We start from the raw sequence: 20,295 nt of genomic DNA on the forward strand, positions 1-20,295 counted from the left end.
GGCTTACAAAGCTCCGAACCACCTCAATCCCATTGTAATACTTGCTGCCATAACTGGGCACATCCCATTATATACTGGTAGTCTGCTTGGGAGGAGAGGGGCCTGTATCTTTACCTCCTTGAAAAAGTATTTAAGACCTCATTTCACCTTCAGCCTGTGCTGGAATAACATCCATAATGCTTTATTGGCTCCAGCTGCAGTGCCTTGCCTCCTGCCTTCACTTCTGGACCTCAGTCTTGAGCAGGACATTAATAATTCTATCTCTAATAACAGTTTCTACTAATTTCCATGGAACAGATGTTAGGCTAACTGGCCTGTAATTCCCTGGGTCCCCTCTGGACACCTTTCTAAAAATCAGTATGACATTTGCTACTTTCCAGTCATCTGCAACAAGTGACATATGCTGGTTAGGAGATCAGCAGTTTTTGCATTTGAATTTCTTAAGAACCCTTGAGTGTATGCTACCTGGACCTAGGGGCTTATTAGTTTTCAGTATGCCTGGTTGTCTTAGACCTTTATTCCTTCCCACCTCAATTTGACTCATGCTTATCCATGAGTGGTTCTTACAAGGCTGGAAAATGTTTAAATGACCTGATCATGCCTGTCTTCATGGGAAAACACATACCACTGCACCCTTCCATTTGGCTGAATTAATTAACCAGTCTCTTTGGTGCATGGAAACCATTCATAGATAAGCAGCTCCTTCACCTGCTTAGAGAACATTTAAAGGGCACCCCAGAAAACTACATTTACACTATTACGCATTACATTTGAATGTTTAATTTCTTACTAGGAATAAGGCCTGTTGTGGAAATAAATGCAATGAGCTCTTGAAAGAGGCTCTGAGAGGGTGCCTTGGTTACTCAGCGTCAATTTGCTATGGTGAAATCAGCAGGGTATAATGACACAGAGCTTCCCATTTTCTCTAGGGGAGCTAATCTCTGCCATCTGAAGAGCAGTTGTAATTCTGAGTGATCCCCAGCCCTTCCCTGGAGATTGGCAACAATGCTTCCCCAGGAGGAAATGGCTGTTTTGGAGGATGGAGTCTATGGCATTGTACCTGTCTGAGAACCCACCTGCTCAAACCCCACCCTCTCCAGGCTCCACCCCTCAAATCTCCAGGTATTTCCCAACCTGGAGGTGGTAACCCTATCTCCTTCCCATCCAACCATCAACCTACTTTCATTTGCCCATCTGACTTCAGTTTTCCATCTTCCCCCCACCTGCAGGCTCTACCTAGGAAAAGTACAGTCTTTCTCCACAGTGGCGACCCAAGCAAGACAGAAGCAACCTCAGTAGGGTATAATGACAGAGTACACCCTGCAAAGCAGCTGTTTTCTCCAGCTGGAGAGCAGTTTTCTCAGTGATCTGCAGCCCTCCCCTGGAGATTGGCAGCAATGGTTCCCCAGGAGGAAATGGCTGGTTTGGAGGGTGGAGTCTATGGCATTCTATTCAGCTGAAGCCTCTCAACTCCCCAAACTCTGGTTTCCGTAGACTCCACCACAAAATCTCCAGGAATTTCCCAACCTGGAGCTGGCAACCCGATTCAGGACTGGCACCAATGAATTCCCCACAAAGGCCAAAGTAGGCCTGGAAAGGGCCTCCTGCCTTTGCCTTTTTACTGACAGAACTAAGCTTGGTTGTCTAGCAACAGCCACTGAGGAAAAAGGTAGCCCCACAGCAGGAGGAGAAGAGAATGGTTTGGCAGCTGGTGGCCCACCTCAGTAGCCAGCCTGTTGCAGAGGAGCCAAGCAGAAGTAGAAGCATCTTCATCAGGAGAGACACCCATTTCGACAGTTTATTCTGTCAGTGAAGAGTGTCCAGGCTGGCAGTGGGTCGGGGAGAGGAGCGGACCCAGCCCCCAGCCAATGGCACACGAGTACTCTTGAGGGGCAGTTGATGGACCAATGGCTGATGGCGCGTACAGCACAGCCAATGGGAGAGCTGGAAAGTGCCAATATGCCAGGGCTTTTATATATATCAGATGACTATGGTTCCCAACCTTGTTGAACATGGAGGCAATTTTAAGAAGCGATATTGGGCATCAAAACAAAATGGCCACCATGGTGGCTGGCTCCAATCTTAAAAAAACCCCAGAGGTGCCACAAAATGTTAGTAAATTCCCAGCAGACATCCTCATGTGATGAAGGCAGCTGTTTCCACATGGATGTTTCCTGCAGACACAAAGGAAATGATTTCTGGGTTTTTCTGCAAGGAAATGAAGAACATCCAAGACTGGCTGTTTGGTTTGGGGAAAAAGCAAGTGGGGACCAGGAATAGCACTGGGAAATGCCATGACTCACATAGGTGCCACATTGGGACCACTGTAGTAGAGTCTGGTCAATAGCTTCTTGAGTGTGACCATCTGCCATGCAATGTCTTAATTATATTCATTATCTGATCAGAATTTTAAATGAGCGTGCAATGACAATGTGTGTGGAAAGAGTGGATCAGCATCCCACACTAGGTGTTGTTGTTCAGTCACACAGTCGAGTCCGACTCTTCGTGACCCCATGGACCACATCACGCCAGGCCCTCCTGTCTTCTGTCGTGCTCCGGAGTTTGCTTAATTTCATATTCATTGCATCGATAACACTGTCTAACCATATCATCCTTTGCTGTCCCCTTCTTCTTTGACCTTCAATCTTTCCCAGCATCTGGGTCTTCTCCAGTGAATGCTCCCTTCTCATTTGGTGGCCAAAGTATTTGAGCTTCAGCTTCAGTATCTGGCCTTCCAGGGAACAGTTAGGGTTGATTTCTTTTGGGATTGACTGATTTGATCTCCTTGTAGTCCAAGGGACTCTCAAGAGTCTTCTCCAGCACCATAATTCAAAAGAACACTAGGTAGCCATCTGCAATTTGGGCACCAGTAACAGAACCAGCTCTATATGCTTTGAGCCAAATGTGCCGATGAACCTCTTTAGTTGACACACATGACCTTAATATTTAGCATTCAGTAGGGCTTCTATTACTCAAAGCCCTTCACATACACTATTTGCTATAATCCTTGCAACAGCCCTGTAAACTGGGCCAGTATTATTAGCTCCGTACTGCAGTTGAAAGGGCTAAGAGAGGGGACTTGCCTAAGGCCATCTGTGAGTCTGTGCCAGAAACTGATCTGAACTAAGCACCCCACAGATCACAGGTCATTCTCTCAGCCACTACATTATACTCAAAATGTGATGTTGCACTGAAGCCTATGGTCTTGATTCCAAAGATCTAGCTTTTCACATTCACAGTGTACATGCATCAGGCCTTTCTCTGCAGCCTCCAGAACTGAACTGTTATTGAGTTCAGACAGCTACTTGTCTTATCAGCAGGCACAGTGTTTACAGTTTGGATTATGATCAATGACTTTAGCCTGGTTATACTGGTTTATTGCCTCCGCTACTCATCTCATGGTGCTTGGAGAAGTCCTCCAAAATCTTGATGGGGGTTGACCTCAGTACAGTAGCACTTTGGCTTTTTCATGCATGCATCTTAGTATGTTTTGGTACTCAGTGGCCTTACAATAAAACATATCTTTCTATCTCCATATTAAGGGTCCAGTGTACAAGATAGCATGGAATCCATTCAGCACTGAAGTTTTTCTAAGTTGCTCTGCAGACTGGAGTATTATGTTGTGGCGCCAAGATTCCCTTCGCCCCATTTTAAGCTTAAGTTCCACAACCAACGTTATTTATGATATCATGTGGTCTCCCAATTCAGCATTTGTGTTTGCAGCAGTGAATGAAATTAGAGTGGAAATCTGGGATCTTAGTGTCAGCTCGTAAGTATCTGCTTTGCTTAAAGGAAATCTGGAAATGGATAGTTGCTGTAAATAGCATATTGCACATATGGAATAACACTTTACTGCACCCTTAAAATATTCTCCGCAGTCTATAATTTTGAAGTCATGGTAAGTTTGCTTGGTTGCTGATAGAGTTGTCCCATCAAGGGTAATTTGATGCCTTACCTAAAAGCCAGGCTGCTGCTAGCCAATGATGAGGGGGAAAGGGAGGAATGAGCTGCACATTCTCAGCTAATTCCAGCAGAAGAGGGGAATTAGTAACAAAAAAAAGAAGTGAGTTACCATGAAATGTGCTAGGCCTTATTCAGGGACAGCACTACCCCCAAACTGATTCAAGCCCATACGTTTCCTTTGAAGTAGGGGGAGAAGGAGATCTATCACAGAGTTCAGAGAGTGTATGAGAACCAGTTATTATAGCAGACATGAGGCTGCCGCCGAGGTAGCCCCACATTGATTCCACCTCTTTCTCTCTCTCTCCCCCTCTCCTGTAATGTGTAGCAATTCAGTGAAACAAAACCTATGCTGTGATGTCATTGTGCTCCAAGTTTCACAGTCCCTGCACCATACAGAAGTGAGTAAACTCACAGGGCAACTACATTTTACAGAAATAGTTGGTACTTGGGAAAGGGAGAGAATCCCTGAGTGCTGTTTTCAGCATATCTTCCAAAATGTCTAGCTCTCTCCTATGAGAGAGTAAGTTGCATCCCATTCAAATAAAGACACTGGCACTCATTTCCCCATGTGACTGTACCAAGGGGTGGCTTTATGCCACTCATCACTTTCATTTTCAAGAAACCTCACCTAGCATTAGATTCTAAGAACATAAATGCCTGCTCAGCCAAAACCAATCTGGTACTGGAAGATCCATGGGTGCAGCTCTGAACCATATTTGTGTTCCATGTAGCTGATAGTGCCATTAAAAAATGTGAGACTCATCCATTGATCTCCAAGTGTCAGAACTGTTTTCTCCCTTCCATAGGCAGATTAAATGTCTTGCCTTATCACAAGACCACAGCTAACTGGAAGAATACAGTGATAGTATATAATTGGCGTTTCACTTTCAACAACTACTATACATTATGCTGGGCCCTGGTCAGGCCCATAGCCAAGAATTTCTAAGTTGGGGGGCATTTAAATTTCAGGGGGGGCACTTAGCCAATTTAGATAATTTAATTATTTCTCCTGTGCAATCCCCCTCCCTCAAGCCCCCTCCCTGGATCTCCAAAGCAGCCAGCATCTCCCGGCCTCCTTCTCTCTCTCTGGCATCCCCCCTGCCACCCGGCTCTCCCTTCCCTCCATAGGGTGGGGCTGGGAGATCAAATGAGATTGCTTGGCTCCCTTGCTGCTCTTAGCCAGCAGCTTCTGTCTCCCACTCTCCCCCTGACGACGGAAAATCCCAGTCTCTGCCCAAGGCTTGCACTCTCCCTTCTTCTGCATCCGCCTCCTCCTCTTCACTCTTCTCCAGCCTCCTCTTCTCAATCAACCCCTGGCTCAGCTGGCAGTGTCATCGCTGCTGTCCCCCCTTGCTGTCCCCAAGCAGCAGCTGGCCAGGCCCAGGAAGCAGCAGCAGTCACCACCACCACTGCCATGTGCACCTCTTCCTCCCCTGGCCAGCTGTCTACCCGCCATGGCCCACACAGGGGCCTCCTCCATCTCTCCACCACCGCTGTTGCCCCCTTGCTGCCCCTGATTCCTGAAGCAGCTGAGGAGGAGGACAAAGAAGAAGAGCTGCTCCCATTGCGGGCCTTGGTGCCCCGCTCCTCTCCGGTGCTCCAGCCCCCTCCCACCACCGTCGGCTGCAGCAGTTGTTCCTTCTCCAATGAGCCTCATGGGGGAAGGCAAGGAGAGGACTGTGGGGCTGCTGGCAGGTGGGGAAAGGGAAGGGGCAGCAGCAGTGGTGGGGAGTCCTCTGGGCAGCCCAGAGAGTTGGTGGGGGCATGGACTGCCTAGAAAGTAATGGGACCTTGGTAGAAAGTCAGGGGGCCGGGCCCTGGGAGGCAGCAATGTAGCTACAGGCCTGGCCCTGATTATAAGTGTGCCTCGCATATTACTTTCCCCCCAATATGTAGAATCAATTTCTTGTTTACTGGTAAAATTATACAATCCTAAGAATAGGATGCTCCAGTAGCTCTCTCATTTCAGTTGTAAGTTATGTACAGTTGTATGTTACAGAGGGGCACTGTGTTATGATGGTTCTAGTCCTATCTGGGGGGTTGGTCTCAGAAGGTAGTGTGGGGGGATTCCTGCTCTGCCCCATGGCCATTGGTTTGTGGTGTTTCACAGGGTTCAGTCTTATCCCATATGTTATGTATGGAGTAAGAATATAAGAGAAGCCAATGATGAATCAGGCCAATGGCCCATCCAGTTCAACACTTTGTCACACAGTGGCCAAAAATACCAGGTACCATCAGGAGGTCCACCAGTGGGGCCAGGACACTAGAAGCCCTTCCACTGTTGCTCCCCCCCAAGCACCAATAATGCAGAGCCTCACTTGCCCCAGACTGAGAGCTCCTATCTATACCTTGTGGCTAGTAGCCACTGATGGAATTCTACTCCATATGTTCAATCAGATCTAGCCACAGTGATCCATGCTTTAGTTGCATCTAGGCTGGACTATTGCAATGCATTCCACTTGAGGCTACCCTTGAAGAGCGTTTGGAAGCTTCAGCTACTGCAGAATGCTGTGGCTAGATAGTTGGTTGGGGCCAGCTGCCAAGAGCATGTGACCCCAATACTACAGCAATTACACTGGCTACTGATCCACAGCTCAATTCAAGGTGTTGGTTTCATCCTTTAAAGTCCTACCTGGCTTGGGACCATGGTATCTGAAGGACCATCTTCTCCTATATGTTCCTGCCTGGGAATAAAGATCACAGGAAGTGGCAATTGTGACAGTTGTGGGCACACAAGAGAGGGCCTTTTTGGTGGCAGGGGTTTGCCTGAACCCTTCACTTTTAATCTTCAGGAGGCAGTGGAAGATAGTTTTATTTAGGACTGCATTTGACTAAGTTAGTTTTTATTTTTTGGCAGTTCTAATTGGAGATTTCAAATTGTGATTTTTACATTTTGTAAAATAATTGTTTTATTTACATTTGTGAAGAAATACCTTTTTTCTTTGAAGATTTGAACTGAGCAAAGCCTTCACTTTACATTTTAAAAAGTTTCTTTCTGGGTAGAGAACAGGCAGGAGGGGGAGAAGACAGTTCAGTTGCTTTTTGGCTTACCTCAGCCACCTTTTTAGAAATGCTAATAGGTCTAGCAAGAGACAATGGGATGGTCAAGCTCTTCCCCCCCAGCAGGGAACAGAGGTTTGGAGGTGTTAAGAAGAAACTCCTGGAGACTTCAGGAAAAGCTTTTTTGATCCAGCCTGACCTGGCCAGTGGGTGGAGAAAGAGTAATGATAAAACTCCTGGGATCAAGGAGGAAGTTCTCTTTGGTGCTGATTTCATTGAAGCAGGCAGAGCTCTTAACTGAGGTCTGGAGGAGGTGACCATTGCCATGTCCTGGCCTGCACACCTGAAGGAAGCTTGAAGGAAATGGAACTCCTCCAAAAATCTGTAACTTTCTGAGCTAAGGACGCTGCCTTATATTTAACAACTGATAGGGCATGTATAGAGGTAGGGACAGAGGGATTGTTTTACCTTTTTCTTTTGAATCCCTTGCTCATTCTGATGCTGTGCTTGTGAACATTTTCTTTTTAATAAATATTTGTAACTTTTGATCCTGGTAGTAGTTCTCTGTCGTGCCCAAGACTGAACCACATAGAGCTCTACCATCTTGGACACACTATTTTCAAAACAGAGCCAGGAGGAAGGGGTGGGCAGTCAGTTGGCAAGTGGCTATTCTGCCAGGGGCACACGAGGCAGTAAGCTATACCTATGGTAACCTGTGAGAGATGTAGAGGAGAGGCCTCATAACTTGGCAGGGAAGCTGGGAGTCCTGACCTCCCAGTGGGAAATTCCTACAAAGGTCAGGTGGTGGCAGTGGTTGGAGAGAGAGAGAGAGAGAGAGAGAGAGAGACTCCCAGTTTTGAGAAAACCTTGGAGGACAGGGTGGAAGAGGGCCTGCAGGTCAGAGCAGGACTGTTCTGTCACAACATTGTAAGCCACGTTGAGTTCTGTAAGGTAGAAAGATGGCTAACACATGTTTGAAATAAATACATCTTATCATCTTGCATGCAGACTGGATCCCCTGATCGTCAATCCTGCCATTGGAAATTTGAAATTCACAACTGTACTTTTTGCTAAGAATGCGGACTGTGTTCTGATTGGGGACAGTGATGGATTAGTTACTGTGTATGCACTAAGAAATATGATTGCCTCAGATAGCAGGAAGGTATGTTTCACTAGATAAAATGCTAAATTAATTTAGCCCTGTAGGTTCTGATGCCAGTGAATCAGACTCCTTGTTCCTAGTCAGTACTCAATTGTTTAGGCTCTGGATCTATGCACTTAGTAGTGAAGTTAATATTTATATTTTGTGGTCACCATAGAATCATAGAGTTGGAAGGGATCTCCAGGGTCATCTAGTTCAACCCCCTGCACAATGCAAGAAATCCACAAATACCTCCCCCACTCACACAACCTTACTGACCCCTGTTCCAAGCCCAGAAGATGACAAAAAAACTGGCCTGGAGAAAAATTGCTTCCTGACCCCAAAGTGGTGATAAGCATTTCCCTGGGTGTGTAAGAAAGGACCACAAGAACACTGAGGCAACTCTTTCTGCCCTCCCTCTCATGAACTGCCTAAGTTCACAGAATCAGCATTGCTGTCAGATTGCCATCTAGGCTCTGTTTGAAAACCTCCAAAGAAGGAGAGCCCACCACCTCCTGTTCCACTGAGGAACCGCTCTGACTCTTAGGATGTTCTTCATAATATTTAGCTGAAAACTCTTCAATTTTAATTTCAACCCGTTGGTTCTGGTCTGACCTTCTGGGGCAACAGAAAACAACTCTGCTCCATCCTCTATATGACAGCCCTTCAAGTACTTGAAGATGGTTGTCATATCACCTCTCAGTCGTCTCCTCTCCAGGCTAAACATACCCATCTCCTTCAACCTTTCCTCATAGGACTTGGTCTCCAGACCCCTGACCATCTTTGTTACTCTCCTCTGGACATGTTCAAGCTTGCCTATATCCTTCTTAAACTGTGGTGCCCAAAACTGAACACAATACCATATTGAACCAGTTGGTGTAATGTGTGCTGTGAATGTTTTGGCAACATGGTGGGACCATCCAGAATAGGATCAGTCTAGATTGGGAGTCCCCAACCTTTTTGAGCCTGTGGGCACCTTTGAAATTCTGACACAGAGTGGTGGATACAACCACAAAATGGCTGCTGAAGGAGGTGGAGCCAGCCACTAAATGTCAGAGAGTGATGTTATAGATAACTCTAATAGTAACTCTTCAACATTTCAGGCAGAAACTTTGTTTATCACAATGCCTTTTAAGAGAAAGATATTGGTTTAAAATATTCCTTGCATACACAAGCTTACTTTCACTTATGCATTGAAGATCCTTGGGCTGTAGTGGCAGCTGTTTTCAAACCAACATAAAAAAAAAATCTGCACAGCCAACCATCCAGTGGCTAGTAAGAAGCTGTGCTAGGCAAAAACTCTTTCTGGCTCCACTCATTACAAAAACAACAACAACAAAAACCATATTGAGGACCCTTGGTCTAGATTCTCTCCACTCTTATTGCATTCCTTCTGCCTGATGAGCTGAAGTTATGTTAATCAAGTTTCCTACACAAGGCCTAACCATTCATGAACAGCCACTGCTTAAACCGTATGCTCAGCTGCATTGTTATCCCCATATACAAAGAGTGATACTCCCTTAGCGCAGTAATGGTGATTTAAAAAACAAAACAAAACACAAGGATAGTTACACCTGGCTTAGATCTACACATTGTTTGATTATGCAAATGGCTTTTTGTAATGGTTGACCAGCAAAATATGCTTTTGTTCTGAAGAGCAGAGAGTGTCAGCCACAGTGGCAAAGACTTGTGAACCAAGGACTGTTACAGTTGCTGGCACTGTGTGTACCAAAAGACATTTTGCTGCAAGCTGATACCATGTTTTTTCACAAGATGAATGTCTTTAAATGCAAGCAGATTTGTAGAATGGTGAAGCAGAAAGATCATTGTGAGGTTAAAGAATTCATCCATTCAGTGCGTGTGGTCACATCCAAGTTACACAGATAATACATTTTTACTTGAGAAGTTGTCATCTGTGAATGTTGTTGGCATAAAAGATAAAGACCCTTGCTTAACTCATATGTACTTTCTACTGAGTTTAGCATTTTTAAAATTCAACTTACTGGAATTTTAAGCTTCACTTTAAAAAATGGGCTAATCAGCTGTCATCTCACAACCCACCTACGTGCCAGTTTTAAAACATCACTTTTGCTGTATAAGACTGTAATGCTGGTGTCACATCACCGTAATGCTAGTGTAATGATCTTGGAAGGTATGGCATTGTGATGACATGGCTGTTGTGAGTCCCATCCTAAGCATTCATGTGCAAGGGCAGCCAGTTTTTTAGGACTGGGCTATTCATATCTGATTTCAAATTCTCCATTAATTAACAGCTTAGTGTTGATAATTTGAAGGCAATACTATAAAAAAGACACAGGAAGAGCAGGATACCAGGTAATGTAAATACATGATGTTGTTCTTTATAATATTAGATCTATAACACTTCCTTTCCCTAGGACTTATATGACCTTTCAGAATATACAAAGAGTTTTTGACAGTGTTGCCTATGAATAATTGTGTTTTTAACCCCTATGTAAGTGTGTTTTTGTCTTTTTCAGGTGGATGCTTTGCGTGATATCATTGGTTCTAATCTGGTTAGTCAGTAGTTTTCATTTATAATAATATTCAGTGAAACAAAAGAAATGATACCCAATAGCCAACATTTACTTATGTACCACTGAAATATGTAATTATTACACAATTAAATATATATGTGGAAATAAATTACTTGGAAATCTTTTTTTAAACTCCCTGGCTTTTCTTTCTGAAAGAATCAGTTCCTCTCCATCTCCACAAGACATCCATTCAATTGGCTGTTGATGATGCAGTCTTGGTATGACAGGCATAGGTAAGATAGGATTAAGATGCCTATTAAAGAAATTCAGCAGATTCTGTAAATGAGAACAGCTTACCATTGGCTTGAACAAAGCTAACATCATGATGTGTGGGAAAAGGTCACAACATCTTTAAGGAGACAGAGATTGCAGGGCTGTGGGTGGGCATCAAGATTCTTGTCAGGTCAGCACTTCTGTGCCAGCGTGATGAGGAGAAATGGGGTGGGGTGGGGGGATACCAACAGTGAATGGCACATGGGGACGGGGTGTATAGACATGGCCTCTGCACATCTCTGTCCCATTTGCTGCCGTATCTACAGCAAAGGCAGCTTTTGTCCCCCTGTCCCTCCTGGTGGAATCAGCCCAAGTTTATTCTGTTCTAGAGATAGAAACTGGATGAGGAAGAGCACCAGAAATGAAGCTTATCAGCTAGGCAACACAAAAAAAATCCTATGAAATGAAAGCTTTTTTTTTGTCTTTTAAGACTAGAGTAGATCTTCTTGTGATCTTTTCATGCATTTTCTAGGGGACACACAAGCTACTATTAGCTCATAAATTCCCTGTTGGAGTCTGCTGCTTTAGAAACTAGACAAAATCTATTTCTTTGAGCTTTCTTCTGTTTGTCTTCCTTGCAGACCAGCTCTAATGAGCGATCAAGACAGGCTTGCCTTACCTGTATTGAAAAGCAGGGTACAGCATATGGTGTTGGTGGTTTGGCAGAAATCATAGCATCTTCCTGGAAATCATTATGACAAATATATTTTAAGGAATAATCAGCCACAGGTTATTAGGCTGAATTAGTATAAAGCTGCGGTCACACACTCTAAATAATCCAATTTCAATTCTAAAAGGTTTATGTCAATACAATTTATCTATGGATTCTCACGGTTGGATCATAGATCTTTCCTGCTTCCCCACCAGCCACAGAAGACGGTGGAGGGAGTGATTTTTGCCCCCTTCCCATTTCTCAAAGCAGCTCCCCCACTCACATGGCTATTACTGCCACACTGGTACTGCTAAATGGATTTGTAATCTATAGAACCATTTTAGTTCCTAAAACAGCGAATTTATGAAATAGGTTTGGCCTGCTGAAAGACACTGCAATCCATTGTGTAAAGGACTAATTTACGTAATCGGTTTGGTATGTACTGCTCTTAAAAATGCTCTCCTTTTTTAAGAAGGCTGTTTCCTGAGGATTAATGCAAATAACCATGGATGGGCATGAACTGTGAAAATGCAGTTTAGTTCGTGACATGCCCAGTTCGCGGACCACGAATCGTCATGAACTTTTTGGTGCCAAATGAACTGTTTCCATTCATGAGCTTCATGATGTGGTAAAACAGCCTTGCGCCATACTAGAGACACCAAACATGTAGGGGATCTCTGGCTGATTCTCCTCTACCTGCCCTCCAAGTTCAGCGAGGATTGGATTTATGGGTTCTGAATTAGGACCCCCCCAAGGAGGGTGCCCACAGGAAAGTGCTTTCTGGGGAAATGTCAGGCGCAGTTTCAAAAGTGTATAGAATGGACCCCCTGCAAGCTACACACAACAAACTCACCCTGCCACCTGCTCCTCTACAATCTATCCAGGCAGATTACATTTATGAGGTCCCAGTTATGGACCCCAAACAAGGTTTCCCCAGTGCTCTCTCTGGAAAAGACAGCTGCAGTTATAGGAGCCTATGGAATGGCTCAGGAACAAGCCAGTGACATCAAACTCACAGGGATACTTCACCTGGGCAGACCCCACCTTTACACTCGCAGCCCCCCCAAGTCTCCAAAGGCAGGTTCTGAATGACAGAAAGACGGACATCCCCAGAGTTCCAACAAGGGATCCCCAAAGTAACGTCACAACAGCTTGGTGGGCACCCTAGGCACACAAGACAAGCAAGGGAAGCATGACCACAACTCTCACAGCCTCCCAAGGGCTGAAACACACAGGTCTCTCTAGAGCACACCCATCAAACAGCATGTATTCTGCTCTGGAGAGGAATTGAAATACATGTTGAGCTGGCTGGGCCAACCCCACATCTCCAAAGGCAAGTTCTGAATGACAGAAAGGCAGATGTCCCTGGCATCCCTGCTGCTGCTGACCTCCAAGTTCACCACTGACAACCAGTAGTGGAGCTTCTTCCTGGTTGGGCTTTTTGAGGCTGTGGCTCCTCCCCCCCAGCTCTTCCACCTGCTGTTTCCTCTGGCCACATCCGCTGGCCTGAAGCCTCTGTGCTTCTTTGCAGATCTTATGCTTCCATTGCATGAGCTCTGCATTCCAGAGATCAATGCTGTCTTTTATCTGGGGGTCACAGATACAGGCCAGCTTGTACTCCCCTTCCTTGCAGAGAGGATGCATCCTGGTGGTGATGCCCACCTACAATCTCTGTGCCATGGCCTTGCCCCATGGGAGAACAGCCAGCTCCAATGCAGAAAACAGTGCCCGACTCAGTCCTTGAATCAGGGGGATGACTTGCCCCAGGCTGGCCGCATGGGTGCACAGCATGTTGGTGGTGTCCTGCAAGGGCTTGAGGACATGCACCATTTGGGAGAGGGTCAGCCAGTCATTGGAGGTAATGCTGAGCTCCTCTTCCCTGTGTAGGATGATTTATGGAGGAGATGACATCCTGCACTGTGGTCTTCTGCCCCACCAAACATGCAATTATGGCATAGGTGGAGTTCCAGTGGGTAGGTAAGTCTAGAATGAGCCAGTGTTCAGGGTACAAATCCAACTCTTCCTCTTCTTCCTTCCTTATCCTGCTCCCCCTGCCTCTCACACAGCAGACGGGCAGACTTTTTTAAAAATAAAATTTTATTACTGAATATTTACAGGTGAACAAAAGGCGATTAAAAGGTAATAAAAGTTATCTTGCTATACTCTATGCATACAGTATCTCTTCATATACAGGGTTTGGAGAAATAATATGATTCTCCAACAAATAAAACATAACAGGTGTCAACATATCCCAGAGTTGGGTTGAGCTCTTAATTGGGTCTGTTGAATGTATACTCTCAGTAGTTTTTGCTATTATTATATATTCCCAAATTTTTTGGTGCCAGGTTCATATTGATGGTTTCAATTTACTTTTCCAAACTAATGCAATTGTTAATTTAGCAATTGTTAATAGTGTGGCAATTTTCTTTTTTTATTTCCAAATTGGGAATCAGGCCAAATATTTAGTAATACCGACTCTGGAGTAAGTGGAATTTCGCATCCAGTGATAATTTTGATTTTAACAATGATCCTCTCCCAGAATGAGGTTAAAGCAGAACAGTCCCACAAACAGTGTAAAGATCCAACAAGTTCTGAACATTTCCAGCATACAGGATTATACAAACTGGTTATTTAACTTAGTTTTTTGGGTGTATAGTACCATCTTGTTATTATTTCAATGATTGTAATTTAATTGTTATGACATTCGAAGTGCTCATAAATGAAGTCTAAATTTTCTCCCATTGTTCTGTTGAAATATCGATGTTACAATCTTCTGTCCAGTGCCTTTGGTAGCGTAGTAAGGCTTTTGAGGTAACATCAAGTAACATTTTATATACCTTTGAAAGGAGTCCTCTGGGACCTTGTGTTTTTTAAGAGGAGTTCAAATTGTGTGTGCTCTCTTTTCAATAACTAGCTGAGGAGTAGAGAACAAATTGTTTATTTGAAGGTATTGAAACCATTGTATAGGTAATTTCAGTTTTTGCTCCAGTTTTGTTTTATTAATCAGTTTCCCTTTCTCAATTATATGAGACATGAGATTCCAGAATTTGCCCAGTTATTATATAGTGGATTATTTTGTGCTGGGGGGAACCTTTAGTTGATAATAATTATATATATTACTTTTCCAAACTATATATCAATCATATGGTCAGACTTGATGCTGCATGAGAAGTGGGTAGCCAGGTACAGGCAGGTCTTGCACAAGGACTGCATCTTGAGGGTGGCAGCATCCCAGGTGGACTTGACAGTGCTCACCAGCCCCAGAGCATCCGTCACCAATAGCTGAAGTGTGTGCAACAGGTGGACAATGCCCTTGAGGTGTACAGCCTTCACCGCTGCCAGCATGTTGTCACTGGTGTCTGTGACCATGTAGCCATGGATGTTGCTGCCACCCACCCACTCCATCAGGTTACTCTATGTCATGGTGGCAATGTATTATGCCATGTGGTCTGCATCAGTGTTCCCTCTAAGCTGAGTTAGTGTGAGCTAGCTCACAGTTTTTTAGCCTCCGGCTCACACATTTTTGTCTTAGCTCAGGAAGGATGGGGCTCCAGAGCAAACTAATTGATGCAGCAGCCCAATCCCTCACTCACAACTTTAATGCCAGGAGCTCACACAGTAGAATTTTTGCTCACAGGGCTCCGTAGCTTAGAGGGAACATTGGTCTGCATCCATCCCCTGCACATGGAGCAGAACCACTTTGTAGCTCGGTGGCAACACTGTCCCCTCCTGGGGCCTTGGCTGTGCCTCAACAGTCTGGACAGAGAGGCCCTCTGATTGCCAACAGTGGGCGATGAGGGAGAGGTAGCCATGCTGCTGGCTACTCCAGAGGTCTGCCATGAAGTGCATGGTTCTGCATTGTGTTCTGGAGAGTTGAGCCTTGGCCATTGCCACTGTGGAGCAGTGCATGGTGGGCAAGACTCATTGGCTCATAGCAGGCAAGACTTGTCAGTTCTGTGAAGGTATTGAGTGCCAGGGAGCCGGTGTTGCAGCAGCCGGAAAAGGGCTACGTCCTCAACGAGGTAGAAGGGATGGCCATCCACAGTAATCATCATGCCCATGAGGTGAGTGACTGCTTCCTGGGCCCTCCACGTAGCCCTTCTGGATGGCACTGTCAACGTCTCCATGGGAATGGCTTCTTAGTGAGTGGCCTGCCTTGATATGGGTCCCACCCACAGCACCCCAAGTGCAGGGAGCCTTTCTTAGAGGGGCCTCCTGCACCCCCTCCACATCTCCTTGCTGAGAGGCAGCGGGCCTCTTCTTAGTCACACTGGCTACCACTTTTTAATCTGGTGGGAACATGAGGGTGCACCCTTTGCAGATGCCTGCAGAGGATGGAGGAAGACAAGTGTTTGGGGTTTGTGCCCCTCCAGATATGGGCATGGCACACCTGGCAGTCTGCCACACACTGGGGAAGTTTTCCAAACTGTGGTCTGGAAGTGGGCCCCCAGGACTGGAGAAACTGGGAGAGACAGCTGCTTTCTGATGCTTGGCTAGGAGGGGCCATAGAGGGGTGTACTCAAGGTGGGAGCAGCAACAGGGAGTTGTGATGTGGAATCATTGCTGCCAGAGTCCTTCTCTCCAAAGAGTGTTAGCAACTTCTGGTGCCTGGGCAGTGCTAACAACTCTGTTGCATCTGTGGAGAGCCCCAGGAACAGATCATGGGAAGGAGGCTCCAAGACCTTTGGTGATGCTCTGCTAGGACTGAACTCCAGTGGGCTAGCAGGATGGGTTTGGTGCCTGGGGATGGGGGCCTTTGGTACATGAGTGGTGGAGTATGTCTCCCCCCATGATGAGCACCCTTCGCATCCACTTTCACCCTCATGGTACAAAGGTGTTCACAATCAGGAGGGGTGGGAGGGTATAAAATGTGGGTTCTCAGCTGAGGTACCCAGTAGCTAAGCCCCTCCACTTGGCATGAGCAGAAAGACAGAGTGGCTCAGAACCCTACCTAACACCCAAACCCCAGCAGGGGAATGGTCTTGACAGTGCTCCCCAGCCTCAGATGCTCCTTCAACACCAGGTGAAGCATGTGCGCCAAGCAGACGATGCCTTTGAGATGCGCAGCCTTCACCACTGCCAGCATGTTGGCATCAACATTTGTGACCATGTAGCCACAGTTGATGTTGCCACCACCCACCTACTCCCTCAGGCTCCTCTGTATCACGGCTGTGATGTTTTGCGCCTTGTGGTCTGCATCCATCCCCTGCACATGGAACAGAACCACTTTGTAGACCAATAACAGGACTGTCCCCTCCTGGGGCCTGGGCCGTGCCCCAATAGTCTGGACAGAAAGGTTCTCTGGTTGCCACCAGTGGGTGGTGAGGGAGAAGTAGCCATGCTGCTAGATGCTCCAGAGGTCTGCTGTAAAGTGCACAGTCTTTCACTCTGGAGAGCTCAACCTTGACCATCAACACCATGGAGTGGTGCATAATGGCCAAGACTTATCAGTTCATAGTCCTCCACAAGGGGATGGAGTACCAGAGAGCCAGGTGTTGTAGAAGCCAGCAAAAGGATACATCATCCACGAGGGAGAAAGGTTGGCCACCCACAGCAATCATTTTGCCAACAATGCAAGTGACTGCTTCCTTGGCCCTCCCTAAAGCCCTTCTGGATGGCACTGTTGGTGTCCCTGGGGGAATGACCTCTTGGAAAGTGGCCTGCCTTGATGTTCCACCCATGGCACCCCGAGTGCAGGGAGCCTTTGTTGGAGGGGCCTCCTGCTCCCCCTCTGCATTTCTCTCTGCTGAGAGGGAGTGGGCCTCTTCTTCCTCCCCCTGGCCCCCACTCTTTTGTCTGGCAGCAACATTGTTGGGTGCACACTTTGTAGGTGCCTATGGAGGATGAAGGAAGACAAGTTTTGGAGGTCTGCACTCCTCTGGACATGGGTGTGGCACACTTGGCACTCTGCCACACAGGGTTCACTGGGGGAGGTATGGAAATGTTTCCAAAATGTGGGCTGGAGATGGTGGGAGGCACAGCTGCTTTCTGGTGCTGGGCTGGGAGGGGCCATGAAGGGGTGTACTTTAGGGGAGAGCAGCAACAGGGAGTTGGGATGTGGAAGAAGAGGATGCTTCCCTCCCACCCTCTATATCCCTGCCGTCAGAGTCCTCCTCTCCATAGATGTTAGCAACTCCTGGTGTTTGGGGAGTGCTAACAACTCTTTTGCCTCTGTGAAGAGATCAGAGGAAGAAGGCTCTGAGATCCCTGGTGATGCCCTGCTAGGGCCAAGTTCCAGTGGGCTGGCAGGATGGGTTTGGTGCCCAGGGATGGAGGCCTGTAGTATGCAGGGTGTGGAGGACTTCTTCCCCCCACGATGAGCACCGTTTGCACCCACTTTCACCCTCATGGCACACAGAGGTGTTCATAATCAGGAGGGGTGGGAGGGTATAAATGTGGGTCCTCAGCTGAGGCATCCAGTAGCTAAGCCCTTCTGCTTGGCATGAGCAGAGAGGCAGGGTGGCTCTGAGCCCTGAGTCCACCTAACACCCAAACCCCACCAGAGGAGAGGAGTTTGCCATCAGGAACAAATGATGAATGTGCTCTGCTTTTAACAAGTTCCCTGCCTCTCTGTCTAAATGCCAACAGCCAACAGAGGAGAGGCTGCAGAGCTGAGCTGGGAGTTTATATAGCATTCTGATCCCATAGAGTGCCTGTTAAGCTTTGGAGGGCCCTTATTAGTGTTTCCAAGGATGTAGAATTCTGGTCCCTCTGTTGTCTTTTAAGTTTGGTAAGTTTGGTAAACATTTTAATTGAGTGGAGACTGTCTGGAAATGTATACATTCATGAACCACCATGAAGAGCCTGAAAGTCACCCTGCCATGAACTTCACCCAAAATTCATCACAAACATTAGTTTGTGAGCTGGTTCATGCCAATCCCTACAAATAAAGTAAATTGATAGTCCCGTCATTGTACACAACACACTTGAAATGAGGTGCAGATCCTGACCCTGACATAACAACATAGGTCCATTCAGATGGGAGCGAAGAATCAGCATCCAGGCCATGTGTTTCCTCCATGTTCACGGAATTCACCCTCTTTTTAATTCCTTAGTCAAGAACTTTTGGAGTAAAGACAGCAAAGCAGGACAGGCCTCATGAGGAGGTTTACAGACAATGTGAACCATAAAAAAGTGACTGGTTTACCATTCCTTATGTAGCTCATTGCTATCTGGTAAAATCATAATAGTATAGCCAAGGGTCCATCAGTGTCTAGATCTCATGGAGAGACCACATTATGTTAATACCCAGCAGATCCCAGAATAATTCCAGCCTTAATTCAAAGAGGCGTGATAGAACATAAGACAGGTCACATTAACAGAAATTATTCACCTATAATGATGATGATGATGATGATGATGAAGAAGAAGAGATTGGATTTATACCCCGCCCTTCACTTGGTGTCTCAGAGGCTGATGGGGATGAAGAATGGAGTAGCTCAGGGTAGAAGAGCCAGCCACAAGCAACAAGGAAATTTCCCTTGTTAAGGTAGGTAGGGGGAAACCACCCCCATGACACCACAGTGAGCTCACACCTGGAGCTATTGGCACCTATTGTATCTCACTCTTAGGATTGAAATCTGGTCAGCCTCCACTTTAGAGGCCACTGTAGGGTTAGCAGGCAGGCATTTGGCTGGTGTTCTTTTAGCTGGATGCAAGGCTTGAAGAGAAGAAAAAAGGCCTATTTATCTATTTGAGACATACCTAGAGAGCAGCGGGTATTCTCCAACTGGCCAACGGTCCCCCTTAAATCCCAAGATGATGATGAGTCCAAATTATTAAACTGCCTTTGAGCAAAACTAATGGATCAAGCCAGCTTTCCTTACTGGCTCTAAAGCTGTTCAAGCACTACCACCACCACTACCACCACCGAACCCGTCACATATCTAAGCCCTATACCATAATTCACAGTTGTCAGGTATGGACGTCATCATTTTAATAGTACAAAAATTGGCTTCAGCACCTTAGTAGCAAATGATGAACAGTTAAACACTTCAAAATTATAGACCATTAAGAACAGCCACCAAAATTATAGATCATTATAGACCACGAAGCAGTACATTAAAATGTCTTTCCATGCATGTTTTAGACATTTTTATGAAGAAATTGCAAACATGACAAAACTATTTCCTGTATATTTATGAAGATGGCAACCATTAGAGGGAACATTGAGTTAATCATTATCCCAAAATGTGACAAATGACCTGCCCTTTCATTTGATGAGTGCAAATAGTTATCTGCTGTGCTAGAGAACTTAAGTGATCTTTCTTATGCTTCTGCATGCTATAATGCATAGCACAAATGGGGGACCCCCTGGCTGAGTTAAGCAAGTCAGGAGGTAGCACATCACCCAGTGGTTGGTGGTGGGAAACTAAGGGACAGCATAATGGGGGACTGGCTGTCAGCACTAATGTGAAGTCACTTCCAGAAAAAACCTGGATGTGACATCATATCTCTCTAGGAATCGTCAATGCCTATGGAGGTTTGATGTGACTTCCATTTCTCCCCAGAAGTGATGTCATGCCTTTGACCTGATGGTCTTTTAAAATTTTTCTCCTGTTGCTGCTCAGAGCAGCAATGGGAAATGACAAGTGGGGGCAGGGAATCTCTCACCCACACCAGTGGACTGGCAACCCTACTTCTCCCTCAAAGGCCAAAGTAGCCCTAGTGTCAGGATTGGACCCTTGACCTGGGAATTGATTGTCTTTGTA

The 20,295-nt window shown here is 46.0% G+C and overlaps 1 protein-coding gene across 1 annotated transcript in view; it reads left to right on the forward strand.

The window, feature by feature from the left end:
* The window catches only part of WDR78 (WD repeat domain 78), an 88,094-nt gene extending 71,268 nt beyond the window's left edge, over window positions 1-16,826 (forward strand). Inside the window, exons 17-23 of the mRNA XM_015415783.1 lie at window positions 3,543-3,769; window positions 7,972-8,125; window positions 10,603-10,638; window positions 10,816-10,892; window positions 11,514-11,568; window positions 15,520-15,648; window positions 16,608-16,826. Of these exons, the coding sequence (XP_015271269.1) occupies window positions 3,543-3,769; window positions 7,972-8,125; window positions 10,603-10,638; window positions 10,816-10,892; window positions 11,514-11,568; window positions 15,520-15,648; window positions 16,608-16,826 (897 nt within the window). The remainder of the gene's footprint in view (window positions 1-3,542; window positions 3,770-7,971; window positions 8,126-10,602; window positions 10,639-10,815; window positions 10,893-11,513; window positions 11,569-15,519; window positions 15,649-16,607) is intronic.
* The last annotated feature ends 3,469 nt before the right edge of the window (window positions 16,827-20,295 follow it).

This window comes from Gekko japonicus, unplaced genomic scaffold (genome assembly GCF_001447785.1).
Source record: "Gekko japonicus isolate JY-2015 unplaced genomic scaffold, Gekko_japonicus_V1.1 scaffold20, whole genome shotgun sequence".
Classification (NCBI taxonomy): Eukaryota; Metazoa; Chordata; class Lepidosauria; order Squamata; family Gekkonidae; genus Gekko; species Gekko japonicus.